The sequence below is a fragment of the Rana temporaria genome, chromosome 11 (assembly GCF_905171775.1).
Source record: "Rana temporaria chromosome 11, aRanTem1.1, whole genome shotgun sequence".
Taxonomy (NCBI): domain Eukaryota; kingdom Metazoa; phylum Chordata; class Amphibia; order Anura; family Ranidae; genus Rana; species Rana temporaria.
The window spans coordinates 24,535,686-24,554,689 of record NC_053499.1 but is presented as its reverse complement, the minus strand read 5'-3'; the positions used below and the strand labels follow the sequence as shown (position 1 = coordinate 24,554,689).

Sequence of the window (19,004 nt, the reverse complement as noted above, 5' to 3'; positions counted from 1 at the left end):
CCCCTCTCTCTCTTCCCCCCCTCCAGTGTCCCCCCTCTCTCTCTCCCCCCTCCGGTGTCCCCTCTCTCTCTCCCCCCCCCTCCGGTGTCCCCTCTCTCTCTCCCCCCCCCCTCCGGTGTCCCCTCTCTCTCTCCCCCCCCCTCCGGTGTCCCCTCTCTCTCTCCCCCCCCCCTCCAGTGTCCCCTCTCTCTCTCTCCCCCCCTCCAGTGTCCCCTCTCTCTCTCTCCCCCCCTCCAGTGTCCCCCCTCTCTCTCCCCCCCTCCGGTGTCCCCTCTCTCTCTCCCCCCCCCTCCGGTGTCCCCTCTCTCTCCCCCCTCCCTCCGGTGTCCCCCCTCTCTCTCTCTCCCCCCCTCCGGTGTCCCCTCTCTCTCCCCCCCTCCGGTGTCCCCCCCCTCTCTCTCTCTCCCCCCCTCCGGTGTCCCCCCTCTCTCTCTCCCCCCCTCCGGTGTCCCCCCTCTCTCCCCCCTCCTGTGTCCCCCCTCTCTCCCCCCCTCCTGTGTCCCCTCTCTCTCTCCCCCCCCTCCTGTGTCCCCTCTCTCTCTCTCCCCCCCCCTCCGGTGTCCCCTCTCTCTCTCTCCCCCCCCCCTCCGGTGTCCCCTCTCTCTCCCCCCCCCCCCTCCGGAGTCCCCTCTCTCTCCCCCCTCCGGTGTCCCCTCTCTCTCTCTTCCCCCCCCTCCGGTGTCCCCTCTCTCTCTCCCCCCCTCCAGTGTCCCCTCTCTCTCTCCCCCCCTCCGGTGTCCCCTCTCTCTCCCCCCCCTCCGGTGTCCCCTCTCTCTCCCCCCCCTCCGGTGTCCCCTCTCTCTCTTCCCCCCCTCCGGTGTCCCCTCTCTCTCTCCCCCCCTCCAGTGTCCCCTCTCTCTCCCCCCCTCCGGAGTCCCCTCTCTCTGTCCCCCCCCTCCGGTGTCGCCTCTCTCCCTCCCCCATCCGGTGTCGCCTCTCTCCCTCCCCCTTCTGCCGTCCCCTCCCCGGCTTCTTTCAGGTGCTGGTCTTCTGACATCTTGAAAACGGAGCCACGCATGCTCATAGGGGATTGCAAACAGGAGGGTAAGTGTATTTTATTGCAGAAGCAGCATTGCATGTCCCCTCAGCAAATACCCGCAATTTTCACAATTCTTAATTCTTTCTACTTTAAAAACTCAGAATTAACCTGCTGCATGCTTGTCTGGAATTAGGGTCTGCAAACCCCCAGAATGGTTTATTAATGTCCCCTGATGGTGGTAAGGATATCATTATCTGTCCAGGTCCTATGACTACACACAGGTCTGTCAGTGTATGTGAGGCCTGTATGAGCGATCACCTCACCTCTTCTCATTCCACACCTCCTCCTCCTTCCTCTTCTCTATGGTATTGGAGGCCCGGTCTGGGCCCAGCTCACCCGCACAGCCTCGGCTACTCCACTTCTCTGTCCCTCAGCGGATGTCCCCTCCAGGTCTGGCACTGTTCGGCTCCCCAGGATCACGTCCCCCCTACAGACATCAGGGTCGCCATTATTGTTTGTGTTTTGCTGTCTGATGGAAGGTAAAGCCGGCTGCCGACCGCACATTCCACACAAGAAAAAAATCAAGCATCAACCCAACGGGCTCCAAGTCATAAATACAGATAACATTTTACCGTGTGACCATAGATAGCGAGAGGGAGGATTAATTCCGTCTGCTTTAGAGTCCGATGGAAGCCGAATCTGCTGGTGTGAATGGTCAGATAGAGTGAGATCACAGATCGCGCCCCCCCCCGGGCTGTCTGTATAGGAGATGTGTGAGTATAATGCCCCCCAAAATATCATTATATATAGGAGATGCGTGAGTATAATGCCCCCCTCATATCATTATATATAGGAGATGTGTGAGTATACTGCCCCCCCCAATATCATTATATATAGGAGATGTGTGAGTATACTGCCCCCCCCCCCTCATATCATTATATATAGGAGATGTGTGAGTATAATGCCCCCCCAAAATATCATTACATATACGGTAGGAGATGTGTGAGTATATACTGCCCCCCCCAATATCATTATATATAGGAGATGTGTGAGTATACTGCCCCCCCCCTCATATCATTATATATAGGAGATGTGTGAGTATACTGCCCCCCCAAAATATCATATATATGAGACGAGTGAGTATACTGCCCCCCCCATATCATTCTATATAGGAGATGTGTGAGTATACTGCCCCCCCCCCCAATATCATTATATATAGGAGATGTGTGAGTATAATGCCCCCCCCCCCATATCATTATATATAGGAGATGTGTGAGTATACCGACCCCCCCCCCCCCAAATATCATTATATATAGGAGATGTGTGAGTATACTGCCCCCCCATATCATTATATATCGGAGATGTGTGAGTATACTGCCCCCCCCATATCATTATATATAGGAGATGTGTGAGTATACCGACCCCCCCCCCCCATATCATTATATATAGGAGATGTGTGAGTATACTGCCCCCCCCCAAATATCATTATATATAGGAGATGTGTGAGTATTCGACCCCCCCCCCAAATATCATTATATATAGGAGATGTGTGAGTATACCCCCCCCCCCATATCATTTCTCTCTTCCCTTTCCCCTTCCCTCTCCTCTCTTCCCTTTCCCCTTCCCTTTCCCTCCTCTCTTCCCTTTCCCTTTCCCTCTCCTCTCTTCCCTTTCCCCTTCCCTCTCCTCCCCTCTCCCCTTCCCTCTCCTCTCTTCCCTTTCCCTCTCCTCTCTTCCCTTTCCCCTTCCCTCTCCTCTCTTCCCTTTCTCCTCCCTTTCCCCTTCCCTCTCCTCTCTTCCCTCTCCCCTTCCCTCTCCCCTTTCTCCCCTTCCTTCTCTCCTTTCTCCCTTTCCCCTTCCCTCTCCTCTCTTCCCTTTCCCCTTCCCTCTCCCCTTCCCTCTCCTCTCTTCCCTTTCCACTTCCCTCTCCTCTCTTCCCTTTCCCCTTCCCTCTCCTCTCTTCCCTCTTCCCTCTCCTCTCTTCCCTTTCCCCTTCCCTCTCCTCTCTTCCCTTTCCCCTTCCCTCTCCTCTCTTCCCTTTCCCCTTCCCTCTCCCCTTCCCTCTCCTCTCTTCCCTTTCCCCTTCCCTCTCCTCTCTTCCCTTTCCCCTTCCCTCTCCTCTCTTCCCTTTCCCCTTCCCTCTCCTCTCTTCCATTTCCCCTTCCCTCTCCTCTCTTCCCTTTCCCCTTCCCTTTCCCCTCTTCCCTTTCCCCTTCCCTCTCCTCTCCTCTCTTCCCTTCCCTTTCCCTCTCCTCTCTTCCCTTTCCCCTTCCCTCTCCTCCCTTTCCCTCTCCTCTCTTCCCTTTCTCCTTCCCTCTCCTCTCTTCCCCTTCCCCTTCCCTCTCCTCTCTTCCCTTCCCCTTCCCTCTCCTCTCTTCCCTTCCCCTTCCCTCTCCTCTCTTCCCTTTCCCCTTCCCTCTCCTCTCTTCCCTCTCCTCTCTTCCCTTTCCCTCTCCTCTCTTCCCTTTCCGCTCTTCCCTTTCCCCATCCCTCTTTTCCCTTCCCTCTCTCCTCTCTCCCCTCTCTCCCCTTCCCTCTCTCCCCTTCCTTCTCTCCTTTCTCCCCTTTCCTCTCTCCTTTCTCCCCTTTCCTCTCTCCTTTCTCCTCTCTCCCCTTCCTTCTCTCCTTTCTCCCCTTCCCTCTCTCCTTTCTCCTCTTCCCTCTCTCCTTTCTCCCCTTCCCTCTCTCCTTTCTCCCCTCTCTCCTTTCTCCTCTCTCTCCTTTCTCCTCTCTCCCCTTCCCTCTCTTCTTTCTCCTCTCTCGCCTTCCCTCTCTCCTTTCTCCCCTCTCCCCTTCCTTCTCTCCTTTCTCCCCTTCCTTCTCTCCTTTCTCCACTTCCATCTCTCCTTTCTCCCCTTCCCTCTCTCCTTTCTCCCCTTCCCTCTCTCCTTTCTCCCCTTCCCTCTCTCCTTTCTCCCCTTCCCCCTCTCCTTTCTCCCCTTCCCCCTCTCTCCTTTCTCCCCTTCCCCCTCTCTCCTTTCTCCCCTTCCCCATCTCCCCTTTCTCCCCTTCCCTCTCTCCTTTCTCCTCTCTCCCCTTCCTTCTCTCCTTTCTCCCCTTCCTTCTCTCCTTTCTCCCCTTCCCTCTCTCCCCTTCCCTCTCTCCTCTCTCCCCTTCCCTCTCTCCTCTCTCCCCTTCCCTCTCTCCTCTCTCCCCTTCCCTCTCTCCTCTCTCCCCTTCCCTCTCTCCCCTTCCCTCTCTCCTCTTCCCCCTTCCCTCTCTCCTCTCTCCTTTCTCCCCTTCCCTCTCTCCTTTCTCCCCTTCCCTCTCTCCCCTTCCGTCTCTCCTCTCTCCCCTTCCGTCTCTCCTCTCTCCCCTTCCGTCTCTCCTCTCTCCCCTTCCGTCTCTCCTCTCTCCCCTTCCGTCTCTCCTCTCTCCCCTTCCGTCTCTCCTCTCTCCCCTTCCGTCTCTCCTCTCTCCCCTTCCGTCTCTCCTCTTCCCTGTCTACTCTTTCCCCTTCCCTGTCTCCTCTCTCCCCTTCCCTCTCTCCTCTCTCCCCTTCCCTCTCTCCTCTCTCCCCTTCCGTCTCTCCTCTTCCCTGTCTACTCTTTCCCCTTCCCTGTCTCATCCCTTCCCTCTCTCCTCTCTCCCCTTCCCTCTCTCCCCTTCCCTCTCTCCCCTTCCCTCTCTCCCCTTCCCTCTCTCCCCTTCCCTCTCTCCCCTTCCCTCTCTCCCCTCTCCTCTTCCCTCTCTCCTCTTCCCTCTCTCCCCTTCCCTTTCTCCCCTTCCCTCTCTCCTCTCTCCCCTTCCCTCTCTCCTCTCTCCCCTCCCCTCTCTCCCCTTCCCTCTCTCCTCTCTCCCCTCCCCTCTCTCCTCTCTCCCCTCCCCTCTCTCCTCTCTTCCCCTTCCCTCTCTCCTCTCTCCCCCTTCCCTCTCTCCTCTCTCCCCCTTCCCTCTCTCCTCTCTCCCCTCCCCTCTCTCCCCTCCCCTCTCTCCTCTCTCCCCTTCCCTCTCTCCTCTCTCCCCTTCCCTCTCTCCTCTCTCCCCTTCCCTCTCTCCTCTCTCCCCTTCCCTCTCTCCTCTCTCCCCTTCCCTCTCTCCTCTCTCCCCTTCCCTCTCTCCTCTCTCCCCTTCCCTCTCTCCTCTCTCCCCTTCCCTCTCTCCTCTCTCCCCTTCCCTCTCTCCTCTCTCCCCTTCCCTCTCTCCCCTTCCCTCTCTCCTCTCTCTCCCCTCCCCTCTCTCCCCTTCCCTCTCTCCTCTCTCCCCTTCCCTCTCTCCCCTTCCCTCTCTCCTCTCTCCCCTTCCCTCTCTCCTCTCTCCCCTTCCCTCTCTCCCCTTCCCTCTCTCCTCTCTTCCCTTCCCTCTCTCCTCTTCCCTCTCTCCCCTTCCCTCTCTCCTCTTCCCTCTCTCCCCTTCCCTCTCTCCTCTCTCCCCTTCCCTCTCTCCCCTTCCCTCTCTCCTCTCTCCTCTCTCTCCCCTCCCCTCTCTCCCCTTCCCTCTCTCCCCTTCCCTCTCTCCTCTCTCCCCTTCCCTCTCTCCTCTCTCCCCTTCCCTCTCTCCTCTCTCCCCTTCCCTCTCTCCTCTCTCCCCTTCCCTCTCTCCTCTCTCCCCTTCCCTCTCTCCTCTCTCCCCTTCCCTCTCTCATCTCTCCCCTTCCCTCTCTCATCTCTCCCCTTCCCTCTCTCATCTCTCCCCTTCCCGCTCTCCTCTCTCCTTTCTCCCCTTCCCTCTCTCCTCTCTCATCTCTCCCCTCTCTCCTCTCTCATCTCTCCCCTCTCTCCTCTCTCATCTCTCCCCTCTCTCCTCTCTCCCCTTCCCTCTCTCCTCTCTCACAATGTATGTAGTTTTCCTAGACAGAATTGTTTTCCTAACAAAGCTACCCTTACACGTGTATAATGTTTTTTTCTTGCATATGGATTTATTAAAAATAAATACAGTACACGGCACAATCTTCAGTCTGCTTCTGTTCTTATTTTTTTCCAGCAATTCCCGATGCGATGTGTCAGACTACTTTGAGGAATCGGTTTTAGCTTTGATGGTCCATTTGTAGTTGTAAACATGGCCATCGCCATTACTGTCCTGGACTGTGACGTGCTGCTGTATGGTCAAAGACAACGCACACTTGACCGTTTCCGGCTGGATGATGTCACGGATGAATACTTGCTTTCTACTTATGGTTTCCCACGTCCTTTTATCGACTACCTGGTGGAGCTTTTGGGTGGAAGCCTGTCCAGACCAACACAACGCTCCAGAGCGATCAGCCCAGAGACCCAGATTATGGCCGCTCTTGGCTTTTACACCTCAGGATCATTTCAGACACGCATTGGAGACACTATAGGGATCAGCCAAGCTTCCATGAGTCGCTGCGTCACCAACGTAACTGAAGCCCTGGTGGAGAGAGCCTCGCAATTCATACGTTTCCCTCATGAGGAGGCTTCAGTGCAGAAGCTAAAGGATGACTTCTATAATTTGGCTGGGGTTCCAGGAGTTCTGGGAGTTGTAGATTGTACGCATGTAACAATCAAAGCCCCTAATTCGGAGGACCTGTCATATGTAAACAGGAGGGGTTTGCATTCTTTGAACTGTCTTCTAGTCTGTGATTCTCAAGGGGTTCTACTGTGGGCTGAAACCCAACGACCGGGCAGCACACAGGACAATGTTGTCCTTCAACAATCCGAGCTCTCCTGTTTATTTAAGACAAAAATGCATAGGGAGGGCTGGATGCTGGGTAAGTTTAAAATCGGAAAATCTAAGAGACCCTAATATTTTGTTATATGCGTGAGATTCCAAGAAGTGAATGTTACATACCTGTGTGCCTTGAAAATTCAATAGTTGTCACCTGTGTACGCCAAGAAGTAGATGTTTCTTACATCAGGGTTTGACAAATTTGCTTGGAATCTAGGAGCCAGCTAAAAAAGTTAGGAGCCAGAAAACGCACCCCGTCCCGACGAGCTTGCGCGCAGAAGCGAACACATACGTGAGTAGCGCCCGCATATGTAAACGGTGTTCAAACCACACATGTGAGGTATCGCCGCGATTGGTAGAGCGAGAGCAATAATTCTAGCACTAGACCTCCTCTGTAACTCAAAACATGCAACCTGTAGATTTTTTTAAACGTCGCCTATGAAGATTTTAAAGGGTAAAAGTTTGTCGGCATTCCACGAGCGGACGCAATTTTGAAGCGTGACATGTTGGGTATGAATTTACTCGGCGTAACATTATCTTTCATAATATAAAAAAAATGGGGATAACTTTACTGTTGTCTTATTTTTTAATAAAAAAAAGTGTAATTTTTTCCCAAAAAAGTGCGCTTGTAAGATCGCTGCGCAAATACAGCATGACAGAAAGTATTGCAACGATCGCCATTTTATTCTCTAGGGTGTTAGGATAAAAAATATATATAATGTTTGGGGGTTCTAATTAGAGGGAAGAAGATGGCAGTGAAAATAGTGAAAAATTACATTAGAATTGCTGTTTAACTTGTAATGCTTAACTTGTAATACCAACGGCTCACCACCAGATGGCGCCAGCTCAAGCCAAGTCGCCAGGACCCTATTTCTAGTCGCCATGGCGACCTGGCGCCCGGGATTTGTCGAGCCTTGCCTTAGATGTTGAGTTCCCCACTCTCCCTTACATCACAGTGCACCCACCTTTCGTTATGCTGTTGCTAGGAAGATGCTGGGTGCATTGCTTGAAAGCAGAAATGAGGGGTCTGGAAGAGGACCAGAGAAGGGCGAATTCGGCCCGCGGGCCTTGTGTTTGACACCTGTGATCTAGGAGAACCTAATATTTTGTTATATGCGTGAGATTCCAAGAAGTGAATGTTACATACCTGTGTGCCTTGAAAATTCAATAGTTGTTACCTGTGTACGCCAAGAAGTAGATGTTTCTGTCCAATGGTGCTCTGTTCAGGGATTCTTCATTGTTGGTTTTGGAATCGGCACTGTTATGCAGCCTATACATAAGGGGCCGGATTCACAAAGAGTTACGCCGGCGTATCGGTAGACACGCCGACGTAACTCGGAATCTAAGCCCGTCGTAAGTTTAAGTGTATGCTCAAACCGAGATACACTTAAACCTAGCTAAGATACCACGGCCTGCGCCGTCATATCTAAGGGTGCAATTTTTCCGCTGGCCGCTAGGTGGCGCTTCCGTTGATTTCGGCGTAGAATATGTAAATGTCTAGATACGCTGATTCACGAACGTACGCTTGCTCGTCGCAGTAAAGATACGCAGTTTCTGTAAGAGATACGCCGCGTAAAGATAAAGCTGCCCCCTAGGTGGCGTAGCCAATGTTAGTATGGCCGTCGTTCCCGTGTCGAAATATGAAAATTTTACGTTGTTTGCGTAAGTCGTCCGTGAATGGGGCTGGACGTAATTTACGTTCACGTCGAAACCAATACGTCCTTGCGGCGTACTTTGGAGCAATGCACACTGGGATATGTACACGGGCGGCGCATGCGCCGTTCGTAAAAAACGTCAATCACGTCGGGTCACCAATAATTTACATAAAACACACCCCCTCATTTGAATTAGGCGCGCTTACGCCGGCCCCATTTACGCTACGCCGCCGTAACTTAGGAGGCAAGTGCTTTGTGAATACAGCACTTGCCTCTCTGACTTACGGCGGCGTAGCGTAAATACGGTACGCTGCGCCGCCGTAAAAATGCCCTTCTGTGCCCAGGCTGTATATGGCCCATGAACTTTGCTATGATGAGTTTTAATCAGACCTTCATAATAAAAGTTAACTTTGCTCCTCTGAAATCCCCCCCCCCCTCCCCTGTCAACATGAAAACCACGTATTTTTTGGGGGGAAGTGGTCACTTTTTAATTTTTCATATTCTGCCCCCCCCCCCTTCCAGAGAATGCTGTGCTATGCTTTTTCTGTCTCCTAAAATATGTGCATCATCAGAAGCTGGCTGCTTGAACCCAGAAGAGACAGCCAGCTTCCAAAGACATCAGGGAAGAATAAAGGGCCAGATTCACGTAGAATCACGGCGGCGTAACGTATCGTATATACGTTACACCGCCGCAAGTTTTCATCGCAAGTGCCTGATTCACCAAGCACTTGCGTAAGCCCGCGTAATTCAAAGGGGCGTGTGCCATTTAAATTAGGCGCGCTCCCGCGCCGGACCTACTGCGCATGCTCCGTTTTAAAATTCCCGCCGTGCTTTGCGCAAAGTGACGTCATTTTTTCGAACGTCGACGTGCGTAGCGTACTTTTGTATTCCCGGACGTCTTGCGCAAGAAAAAAAAAATTTAAAATTTGACGCGGGAACGACGGCCATACTTTAACATAGGCTGTGTAAAGTTAGGGCAGGTAAAACGACGACTAACTTTGCGACGGGAAACTAGACAAGCAGCGACGTAAAGAACGCGAAAAACCGTTGTGGATCGCCGTAAAACCTCATTTGCATACCCAACGCTGGAATACGACGCAAACTCCACCCAGCGGCGGCCGAGGTACTGCATCCTAAGATCCAAAGGTGTAAGACAATTACACCTTTCGGATCTTCTGCCTATCTATATGCGACTGATTCATAGAATCAGTTACGCAGATACTCTGAGAGATACGACGGCGTTTCAGAGAAACGCCGTCGTATCTCTTCTGTGAATCTGGCCCATAGCCACTAGGGAAACAGGGACGTGGTTCTTTTTGCTGGGTGGGTGAGTATGTGAATTGCGGACAACCAAGCATTAGGTAAGAAGGAATTTTAAAAAAACGATATAAAAGGGGAGGGGGGGGGTGAAGTACCCTTTTACAGGGCAGACCAATAGCACCGGGAGCCATTGGCTCCTGCTGCTGTCAATCAAATCCTATGTCTGTGTCTATAGATGCAGTCAGTGCGGCTCGGGATTGAAGTCAAAGAGGAGGAGCCAGGAGCGCAGAGGATTGAGGCTGCTCTATACTAAACCATTGTGTAGAGCAGGTAAGTATGACATGTTTGTAAACCTTTTTATTGTTTTATAATAATCACTTTAAGATGATATGATTGCACAAACAGTCACTGTGATTGGTTGGTGAGACAAATGGCTGACTCCAGGTTGAGCAGGAGGAGGGAGCAGTAAGTCTTTGGGGACAGCTCTGAAAAGGAGGGGAGTATTGCTGCTTTTTTGCAGGTTTATTTAACTATTTTGTATTTTAAAATGAAGTTGGGGTTTAAAATGGAACCTAAATCAAAACTTTTTGTTTTGCATAAAGCTAAAAGGGCTTTTTAATCCTATCCTTTTTCCCCCTTGTGGATGATTTTCCTCATTTCCTGTGCCAGTAATGATGGTTACAGAAACCGAAAGCAAGGGGAGAACTATCCAAAAGGAACACAGATAAGGGTTGATTTACTGAAGTTAAAGTGGAGGTTCACCCGAAAAGTTAATTTTTAACATTAGATTGATGCTCATTTTTTTCTAGGGGAATCAGGTAGTTTTTTTTAAATCGAAGCAGTACTTACCGTTTTAGAGAGCGATCTTCTCCGCCGCTTCCGGGTATGGGCTGCGGGACTGGGCTTTCCTATTTGATTGACAGGCTTCCGACAGGCTTCCGACGGTCGCATACATCGCGTCACGATTTTCCGAAAGTAGCCGAACGTCGGTGCGCAGGCGCCGTATAGAGCCGCACCGACGTTCGACTTCTTTCGGCTACTCGTGACGCGATGTATGCGACCGTCGGAAGCCTGTCAATCAAATAGGAACGCCCAGTCCCGAAGACCAAACCCGGAAGCGGCGGAGAAGATCGCTCTCTAAAACGGTAAGTACGGCTTCGATTTAAAAAAAACTACCCGATTCCCCTTGACAAAATGAGCATCAATCTAATGTTAAAAAAAGAAATTCGGGTGAACTCCCGCTTTAAAGAAAACGTGCAGTTGCTCTAGAGCAGGGGTAGGCAACCTCGGCCCTCCAGCTGTTTTGAAACTACAAGTCCCATGAGACATTGCAAGATCCTGACAATCCTAGAGGCAGAGGCATGATGGGATTTGTAGTTTCACCACAGCTGGAGTGCCAAGGTTGCCTACCCCCTGCTCCAGAGCTTAGTAAATGAGCAGAAGCTCTTCTGGCATTCATCATCCAATCATGTGCAAGCAAAAATGCTGTTTTTTTTCTTTTCCTTGCACTTGATTGGGTGTTCTTTGCAAAGTGAAGCCTTACCTCATTTGCTAAGCTATGGAGCAACTTCTCTTGTAGAGTGTAACGGCACGCGTTGCTTTTAGTAAATCAACCCCATAGTATTGAAAGAGTTTTAGTAGAGTGGGAAAAGGACAGAACCTGTGCCAAGTTTTTATTATTGCCGTCTGCATGCATCCAGAGCAGGGTCAAGGATACAAGGGTCTAATCCTATCCCAGTCTATGCAAGTAAACAATGGGCTGGATTCAAGAAGCAATTGCGCCTGTGTAACCATAGTTACACAGCGCAATTGCTTACTTGCCCCAGCGTAACGAATGCTCCTGATTCAGGAACCTCGTTACGCCGACTGCAGCCTAAGATATGCGCGGCATAAGGCTCTTATGTCCGCATATCTTAGGCTGCATTGTTACGATGGCCGCTAGGTGGCGTTCCCGTTGTGCTCAGCGTATAGTATGCAAATTGCATACTAACGCCGATTCACAACGTTACGCGAGCCCTGCGTACGCAGTGTACGTCGCTTCCGTACGGCGGTTTTCGCGTAAGGCTGCCCCTGCTATTAGCAGGGGCAGCCAATGTTACGTATACCCGTCGTTCCCGCGTCGCGAAATTTCAAATTTACGTAGTTTGCGTAAGTGATTCGTGAATGGCACTGGACGCCATTCACGTTCACTTTGAAGCAAATGACGTCCTTGCGATGTCATTTGCCGCAATGCACGTTGGGAAAGTTTCCCGACGGAGCATGTGCTCTATGATCGGCGCGGGAACGCGCCTAATTTAAATGATTCCCGCCCCCTACGGGATCATTTAAATTGCGCGCGCTTACGCCGGGCATTTTGCCGGTGCGCCCACGCAATTTACAGAGCTACTGCTCCGTGAATCAAGGGCAGCGCAGTAAATTTGCGGCGGCGCAGGGCAAAAACGTTGCCCTGCGCCTCCGCAAAAAAAGCGCAAATGTACCTGAATCCAGCCCAATGTTTACAATTTAAATACTCCACTAATAAAAGTTTTTTATATTCTTGTTCACCAAATTTTTTTTTATTTTTATTTAACAGCAGACAGCGCTTTTCTTCTGCGGCCCTGGCTGATGACCCCAGTGCAGATTCCTGAGAGTCCCCAAGAATACCGTTACAATATGGCGCATACGGCCACTCACAGTGTCATGGAGAGCACCCAGCGAGCTCTGCGGCACCGCTTTCGTTGTCTGGATGGCGCTCGGGCTACACTACAATATTCTCATGAAAAATCATCTCAGATTGTTTTGGCCTGTTGCATATTACACAACATTGCACTACAGCATGGCCTGGACATCTGGTGTGAGGCCGAATGTGCTGCTCTGGAGGCCGAAGAGGACTGTAACAATATGGAGACGGCGGAGATAGAAGCTTATCGCATGAGGCAGGAACTTGTCCTCACACATTTTAGCTAACGCCAATCTCAAATCGCATATATAAATGACGTTTTGTAATAAATTACCATTAAAGTGCTATTAAAATACAACTTGCAGTCTGTGGCCAGCTTGAATTTTTTTTAAAAAAATGCCCAAATATTTGAATGTTGCTTTTTTTTTCAATTATGGGAACAGTACACTGTTTGCAATACTTCATAGAACTATACCTGGCTTACTGATTTCCCCAGAAGTGAGTTCAGAGTCTGAGGTCAAATTCCAGGCATCACCAGCAACGTCCTGGACTAAATCAATTTCATCAGTTTGATACATACAGACATTCTGCACACTCAAAGGGAAGCGGAGTTGGGAAAGTTTTCTTATTACAGTGGAACCTCGGATTGCGAGTAGGGGTGCAACGGATCAAAAAACTCATGGTTCGGATCAGAGTCACGGATCGGATCATTTTTCGGCTCACCACCATATATAGTCCCCACTGTAATGTCCACATCTCCCCCACTATAATATCCACAGACATCTCCCCCACTGTAATATCCACAGACATCTCCCCACTGTAATATCCAAATCATCTCCCCCACTGTAATATCCACATCATCTCCCCCACTGTAATATCCACATCATCTCCCCCACTGTAATATCCACATCATCTCCCCCACTGTAATATCCAAATCATCTCCCCCACTGTAATATCCAAATCATCTCCCCCACTGTAATATCCACCATCTCCCCCACTGTAATATCCACAGACATCTCCCCACTGTAACATCCACAGACATCTCCCCCACTGTAACATCCACAGACATCTCCCCCACTGTAATATCCACAGACATCTCCCCACTGTAATATCCACATCATCTCCCCCAATGTAATATCCAAATCATCTCCCCACTGTAATATCCACGTCATCTCCCCCACTGTAATATCCACATCATCTCCCCCACTGTAATATCCACAGACATCTCCCCCACTGTAATATCCACAGACATCTCCCCACTGTAATATCCACATCATCTCCCCCACTGTAATATCCACAGACATCTCCCCCACTGTAATATCCACAGACATCTCGCCCACTGTAATATCCACAGACATCTCGCCCACTGTAATATCCAAATCATCTCCCCCACTGTAATATCCACATCATCTCCCCACTGTAATATCCACATCATCTCCCCCACTGTAATATCCACCATCTCCCCCACTGTAACATCCACAGACATCTCCCCCACTGTAATATCCACATCATCTCCCCCACTGTAATATCCAAATCATCTCCCCCACTGTAATATCCACAGACATCTCCCCCACTGTAATATCCACAGACATCTCGCCCACTGTAATATCCACAGACATCTCGCCCACTGTAATATCCAAATCATCTCCCCCACTGTAATATCCACATCATCTCCCCACTGTAATATCCACATCATCTCCCCCACTGTAATATCCAAATCATCTCCCCCACTGTAATATCCACCATCTCCCCCACTGTAATATCCACAGACATCTCCCCACTGTAATATCCACATCATCTCCCCCACTGTAACATCCACAGACATCTCCCCCACTGTAATATCCACATCTCCCCCACTGTAATAGCCACATCATCTCCCCCACTGTAATATCCACATCATCTCCCCTACTGTAATATCCACATCATCTCCCCCACTGTAATATCCACATCATCTCCCCCACTGTAATATCCACATCATCTCCCCTACTGTAATATCCACATCATCTCCCCCACTGTAATATCCACATCATCTCCCTAAGGCCCCGTACACACGACCGAACATGTCTGCTGAAACTGGTCCGCGCTGTCTGTCCGCGCGGATTGACTCTCATTTCTGTATGATGGTGTGTACAGCCATCATACAGAAATCTCCGGGCGGGCATGTCCGCTGAAAACGGTACGGCGGACCGTTTTCAGCGGACATGTTTGCCCGTGTGTACAAGGCCTTAGACATCTCCCCTACTGTAATATCCACATCATCTCCCCCACTGTAATATCCACATCATCTCCCTTAGACATCTCCCCTACTGTAATATCCACATCATCTCCCCCACTGTAATATCCACATCATCTCCCCCACTGTAATATCCACATCATCTCCCCCACTGTAATATCCACATCATCTCCCCCACTGTAATATCCACATCATCTCCCCCACTGTAATATCCACATCATCTCCCCCACTGTAATATCCACATCATCTCCCCCCACTGTAATATCCACATCATCTCCCCCACTGTAATATCCACATCATCTCCACCACTGTAATATCCACATCATCTCCACCACTGTAATATCCACATCATCTCCCTTAGACATCTCCCCTACTGTAATATCCACATCATCTCCCCCACTGTAATATGCACATCATCTCCCCCACTGTAATGTCCACATCATCTCCCTTAGGCCCCGTACTCACGACCAAACATGTCTGCTGAAACTGGTCCGCAGACCAGTTTCAGCAGACATGTTTGGCCGTGTGTTGGCCCGAGCGGACCATTTTGGGACCGATCGTACAGGTTTCCAGCGGACAACTGTTTCCCGGACTTGTTTTAAAACAGTCCGCTGGAAACCTGTCCGCCCGGACATGTACGGTCGTCTGTACAGACCTACCGTACATGTCCTGCCGCCCGCATCCCTCGCATGCATCGAATGACTTCGACGCATGCGTGGAAGCATATTTAAGGCGGCCCGCCCACGTCGCCGCGTCATTGTCGCGGCGACACCGCGTCATCGACGCGGCGACACCGCGGACACGCCCCGCGTAATGTTTACGCGCGGGCTTCTGTTCGATGGTGTGTATAGCCATCGAACAGAAGTCCCCGGGCAGTCCCCGGCCAGACATGTCCGATGGAAACGGTCTGCAGACCGTTTTCATCGGACATGTCCTGCCGTGAGTACAAGGCCTCAGACATCTCCCCTACTGTAATATCCACATCATCTCCCCCACTGTAATATCCACATCATCTCCCCCACTGTAATATGCACATCATCTCCCCCACTGTAATGTCCACATCTCCCCCACTGTAATATGCACATCATCTCCCCCACTGTAATGTCCACATCTCCCCCCTGTAATTTCCACATCATCTCCCCCACTGTAATTTCCACATCTCACCTAGGCCGCCGCCACCAGGTGTACCAAGATGGCCGCCGCTCCGGAGCTAGGCCGGTGCACCCCTAGTTGCGAGTAATGTGGTTAACAAGCGTTTCGCAATACAAGCAACAACTGTGTTGTGTAGTACCGCATTTGGACAGGGGTGCCGGAGCCGTTCAGAAACACTCGTATATACTCTGTTTCCGAATGCAATCGCACGGTCTCCGAGTATTTCTGAGTCTCTCCAGCGCCCCCCCACCTCTGGCCACATGCAGTATTGCATGCCATAGAAGTCAATATGGAATGAATTATCTTTGTTTCCATTGACTTCTATGAGGAAGCTCGCTTTGATATGCAAGTGCTTTGGATTACAAGCATTCTCCTGGAACGGATTATGCTCGTAATCCATGGTTCAACTGTCTACTATAATACTGAAACTGATCAGGTGATTATAGCAGGCAGGCCCTGCCAATCAGAAATTTTCTTTCAGCAAGTGCACTGGAATGGCACCCTAAGGCCTCTATAGTGACATTTCTTTGAGTGTTGATGTATTTAAATACATTTTAGAGTTTTGCTTTCTCTGAGAGTCACAATTCTTTTCACTGTGTCATTTAACCACTTAAGCCCCGGACTATTTGGCTGGCCAAAGACCTGGCCACTTTTTGCGATTTGGCACTGCATCACTTTAACTGACAATTGTGCAGTTGTGCGACGTGGCTCCCAAACAAAATTGACGTCCTTTCCCCCCCCACAAATAGAGCTTTCCTTTGGTGGTATTTGATCACCTCTGCGGTTTAATTTTTTGCGCTATAAACAAAAATAGAGTGACAATTTTGAAAAAAAATCAATATTTTTTGCTATAATAATTATGTAAATGATGGAACATAAGAAAGTATAATGTTGTATGGAATGTTGTTAATAATAATAAAAAATGTTGATTATAAAAAAAAAAAAAACCCTCGATGTCACATTTGTTTTTATTGCGTTTTATCATGTACAAGGTCATAACAGCAAAAAAGTTATCAACATCCAGGAATTACATTATAACATATAAAGGTGATACATTGTGAAAACTTGAGATTCAAAGCAGCACAGCATAATGCATTGTGGTAACAAATAACTAAGTACGTCAGGGTACTAATTCAGGTAGGACCATCATAACACTAAGGAAGATAGAAATGTTGTAAAAGGGACAAGACACATGCGAGATGTGAAACAATGAACCAGTACGGATCATCCCAAAGCCTGGTCACCCCTAAAGGGATCTAGCTGTGAACGGGAGGGGACCCTTAATAAAACCAATTATTTCTAGGCCAAGCGTGGTTCATTGATGGATAAGTATATATTGTCCCCTAAACGGTCAAGCTTCTCACCGGTGCCAGTAGCGTGTAGAAGCTCATAAAGTGGTTGTCCAAAGCATGACACTACGTGTAATTAAAAATAGACAGTGGAACCGGAATAATCTCACCACCACGATACATTGATAAGTAACCGAGTGTACATTTCAAAAATAAATAAATAATATGCAGAGGGCGAGGAGATGGGGGGAGGTATAAGGGCGACGGAAGTCTTAGGTAGCTTGGTGGACCCTGATGTCGCATTTGGCACCTTTCAGGGGGGAGGAGGGAGCAGATACCTGTGTAATACAGGCATTTGCTCCTACTTCTGGGCATAGATCACTGCGGTGACCTACGCCACGTCAGGCACCTACTCCCCCCCTCTGTCTTCTGGGAGACACACAGGTTCCAGAAGACAGCAGGGACCAGTGGAATTGCGCAGCGCGGCTCGCGCATGCACAGTAGGGAAGCAAGAAGTGAAGCTGCAATGCTTCACTTTTTGATTCCCTTACCGAAGATGGCGGCGGCAGCACCCGAGAGTCAAATCGGCTTCGGGACCCGACATCGCCGGCGTCCTGGACAGGTTAGTGTCCATATATTAAAAGTCAGCAGCTGCAGTATTTGTAGCTGCTGACTTTTAATGTTTTTTTTTTCCAGCGGAACTCTGCTTTAAGGCTTGATATATTTGGTTTCTATCTACTCAACACAACTTTTTTTTTTTTTAAATCAGCAGCCCGCTCAATTTCCCTAATAATTACCTGAGCCCCATCTCGATCAAGCAATGTTGCACGAGGGCCTCGGCTGTCGGGGACTCTCACTGCCGCTGCTGTCAAAGTCAGTGAGCCAATGAGGTGAAAAAGGGGGCGGAGAATGAGCACACAGAGCAGCAACTCATCTCAGGTGTCGCCATAGCAAGCTGCTTGCTATGAGGGCACTCTTCAGGAGGGAGGGGCTAGGAGTGCCAAAGAGGGACCCGAGAAGAGGAAGATTTGGGCTGCTCTGTGAAAAAACACTGGTAAATATAACATGTAAAAAAAACAAGACTTTATTATCACTTTAACCGCCCCACGCACATATACTGAGGCAGGGCGAACCTTCAGCACGAAATCGCGTACCTGTACATCATTTTATTTCCTGGGTCTGGGGTGTGTGCGCACCGTCGGCAACCATCTTTTGCTGTAATTTGAACACAGCGGCAGCCAATCAGCGAGTCTGGTGGACACGATGTCTGCCGAGGCCCATGATCATTCCCGAGGAAGACAAAAGGCAGATCACCATTCTGTGACCAGAGAGGACAGAGATCTTGTGTTTCGGATCTCTGTCTTCTTACAGTACAAGCACCTCCCACACAATTAGCAAGCACGCCCAGGGAACACATTTAACCCTTTGATTGCCCCTGATGTTAACCCCTTCCCTGCCAGTGTCATTAGTACAGTTCCAGTGCATATTTTTTAGCACTGATCACTGTATTCGTGTCACTGGTCCCCAAAAAAGTGGCACTTACGCCCTGTACACACGAGTGGGATTTCCGTGGGAAAAAAGTTGGATGTTTTTTCTGACGGAATTCCGCTCAAGCTTGGCTTGCATACACACGGTCACACAAAAGTTCTCTGAACTTTCGAGCGTTAAGAACGCAGTGACGTACAACAATAGGACGAGGTAAGAAAAATAAGTTCAATGCTTCCAAGCATGCATCAAATTATTTCCAATCATGTGTTGTTTTTTTTTCCGTCGGAATTCCATACAGTCTGAAAATTTGAGAACCTGCTCTCAAACTTTTGCTGGCGAAAATTCAGACAGCAAAATTCTGATGAAGCCTACACACGGTCGGAATTTTCGATGAAAAGCTCACATCAGACCTTTGCTGGCGGAAATTCTGCTGTGTATGGGGCATAGGTGTCCGATTTGTCCACCACAATGTCGCAGTCCTGCTGTAAGTCGCTGATCACCGCCATTACTAGTAAAAAAAATATATATATATATATATAAAAAATTCCATGAAAACATCCCCTAGTTTGTAGACGCTATAACTTTTGTGTAAACCAATCAATATACGCTTATTGGGATTTGTTTTTACCAAAAATATGTAGCAGAATACATATTGGCCTAACTT

The 19,004-nt window shown here is 49.7% G+C and overlaps 2 protein-coding genes across 9 annotated transcripts in view; one reads left to right on the top strand and one right to left on the bottom strand.

Moving 5' to 3' along the window:
- Positions 1–1,389, bottom strand: part of ATG13 (autophagy related 13) — a 45,548-nt gene extending 44,159 nt beyond the window's left edge. For 4 of the 5 annotated variants that reach the window (XM_040328195.1, XM_040328197.1, XM_040328199.1 and 1 more), the window contains exon 1: positions 1,303–1,389. The gene's annotated coding sequence lies outside the window, so the exon portion shown is untranslated. Of the gene's footprint in view, positions 1–1,233 lie in introns of all 5 variants that reach the window. The other variant, XM_040328196.1, reaches the window with a different exon arrangement.
- Positions 1,026–12,542, top strand: HARBI1 (harbinger transposase derived 1). Of its 4 annotated transcripts, none has more exons than XM_040328203.1 (3): positions 1,026–1,044; positions 5,903–6,647; positions 12,092–12,542. In XM_040328203.1, exons 2-3 carry the CDS (start codon positions 5,978–5,980, stop codon positions 12,463–12,465), a joined length of 1,044 nt encoding a protein of 347 aa, XP_040184137.1. In that variant the 5' UTR covers positions 1,026–1,044; positions 5,903–5,977; the 3' UTR covers positions 12,466–12,542. The 4 variants fall into 4 exon arrangements, with proteins under 4 accessions (XP_040184137.1, XP_040184135.1, XP_040184134.1 ...); XM_040328201.1 differs by lacking the exon at positions 1,026–1,044 and adding an exon at positions 1,430–1,518; XM_040328200.1 differs by lacking the exon at positions 1,026–1,044 and adding an exon at positions 1,561–1,752.
- The last annotated feature ends 6,462 nt before the right edge of the window (positions 12,543–19,004 follow it).

Coding starts and splice junctions, on each gene's coding strand:
- HARBI1 (XM_040328203.1), top strand. CDS start 5,978: ATGGCCATCGCCATTACTGTCCTGGACTGTGACGTGCTGCTGTATGGT. Junction 6,648..12,091: donor TAGGGAGGGCTGGATGCTGG/GTAAGTTTAAAA, acceptor TTTATTTAACAG/CAGACAGCGCTTTTCTTCTG.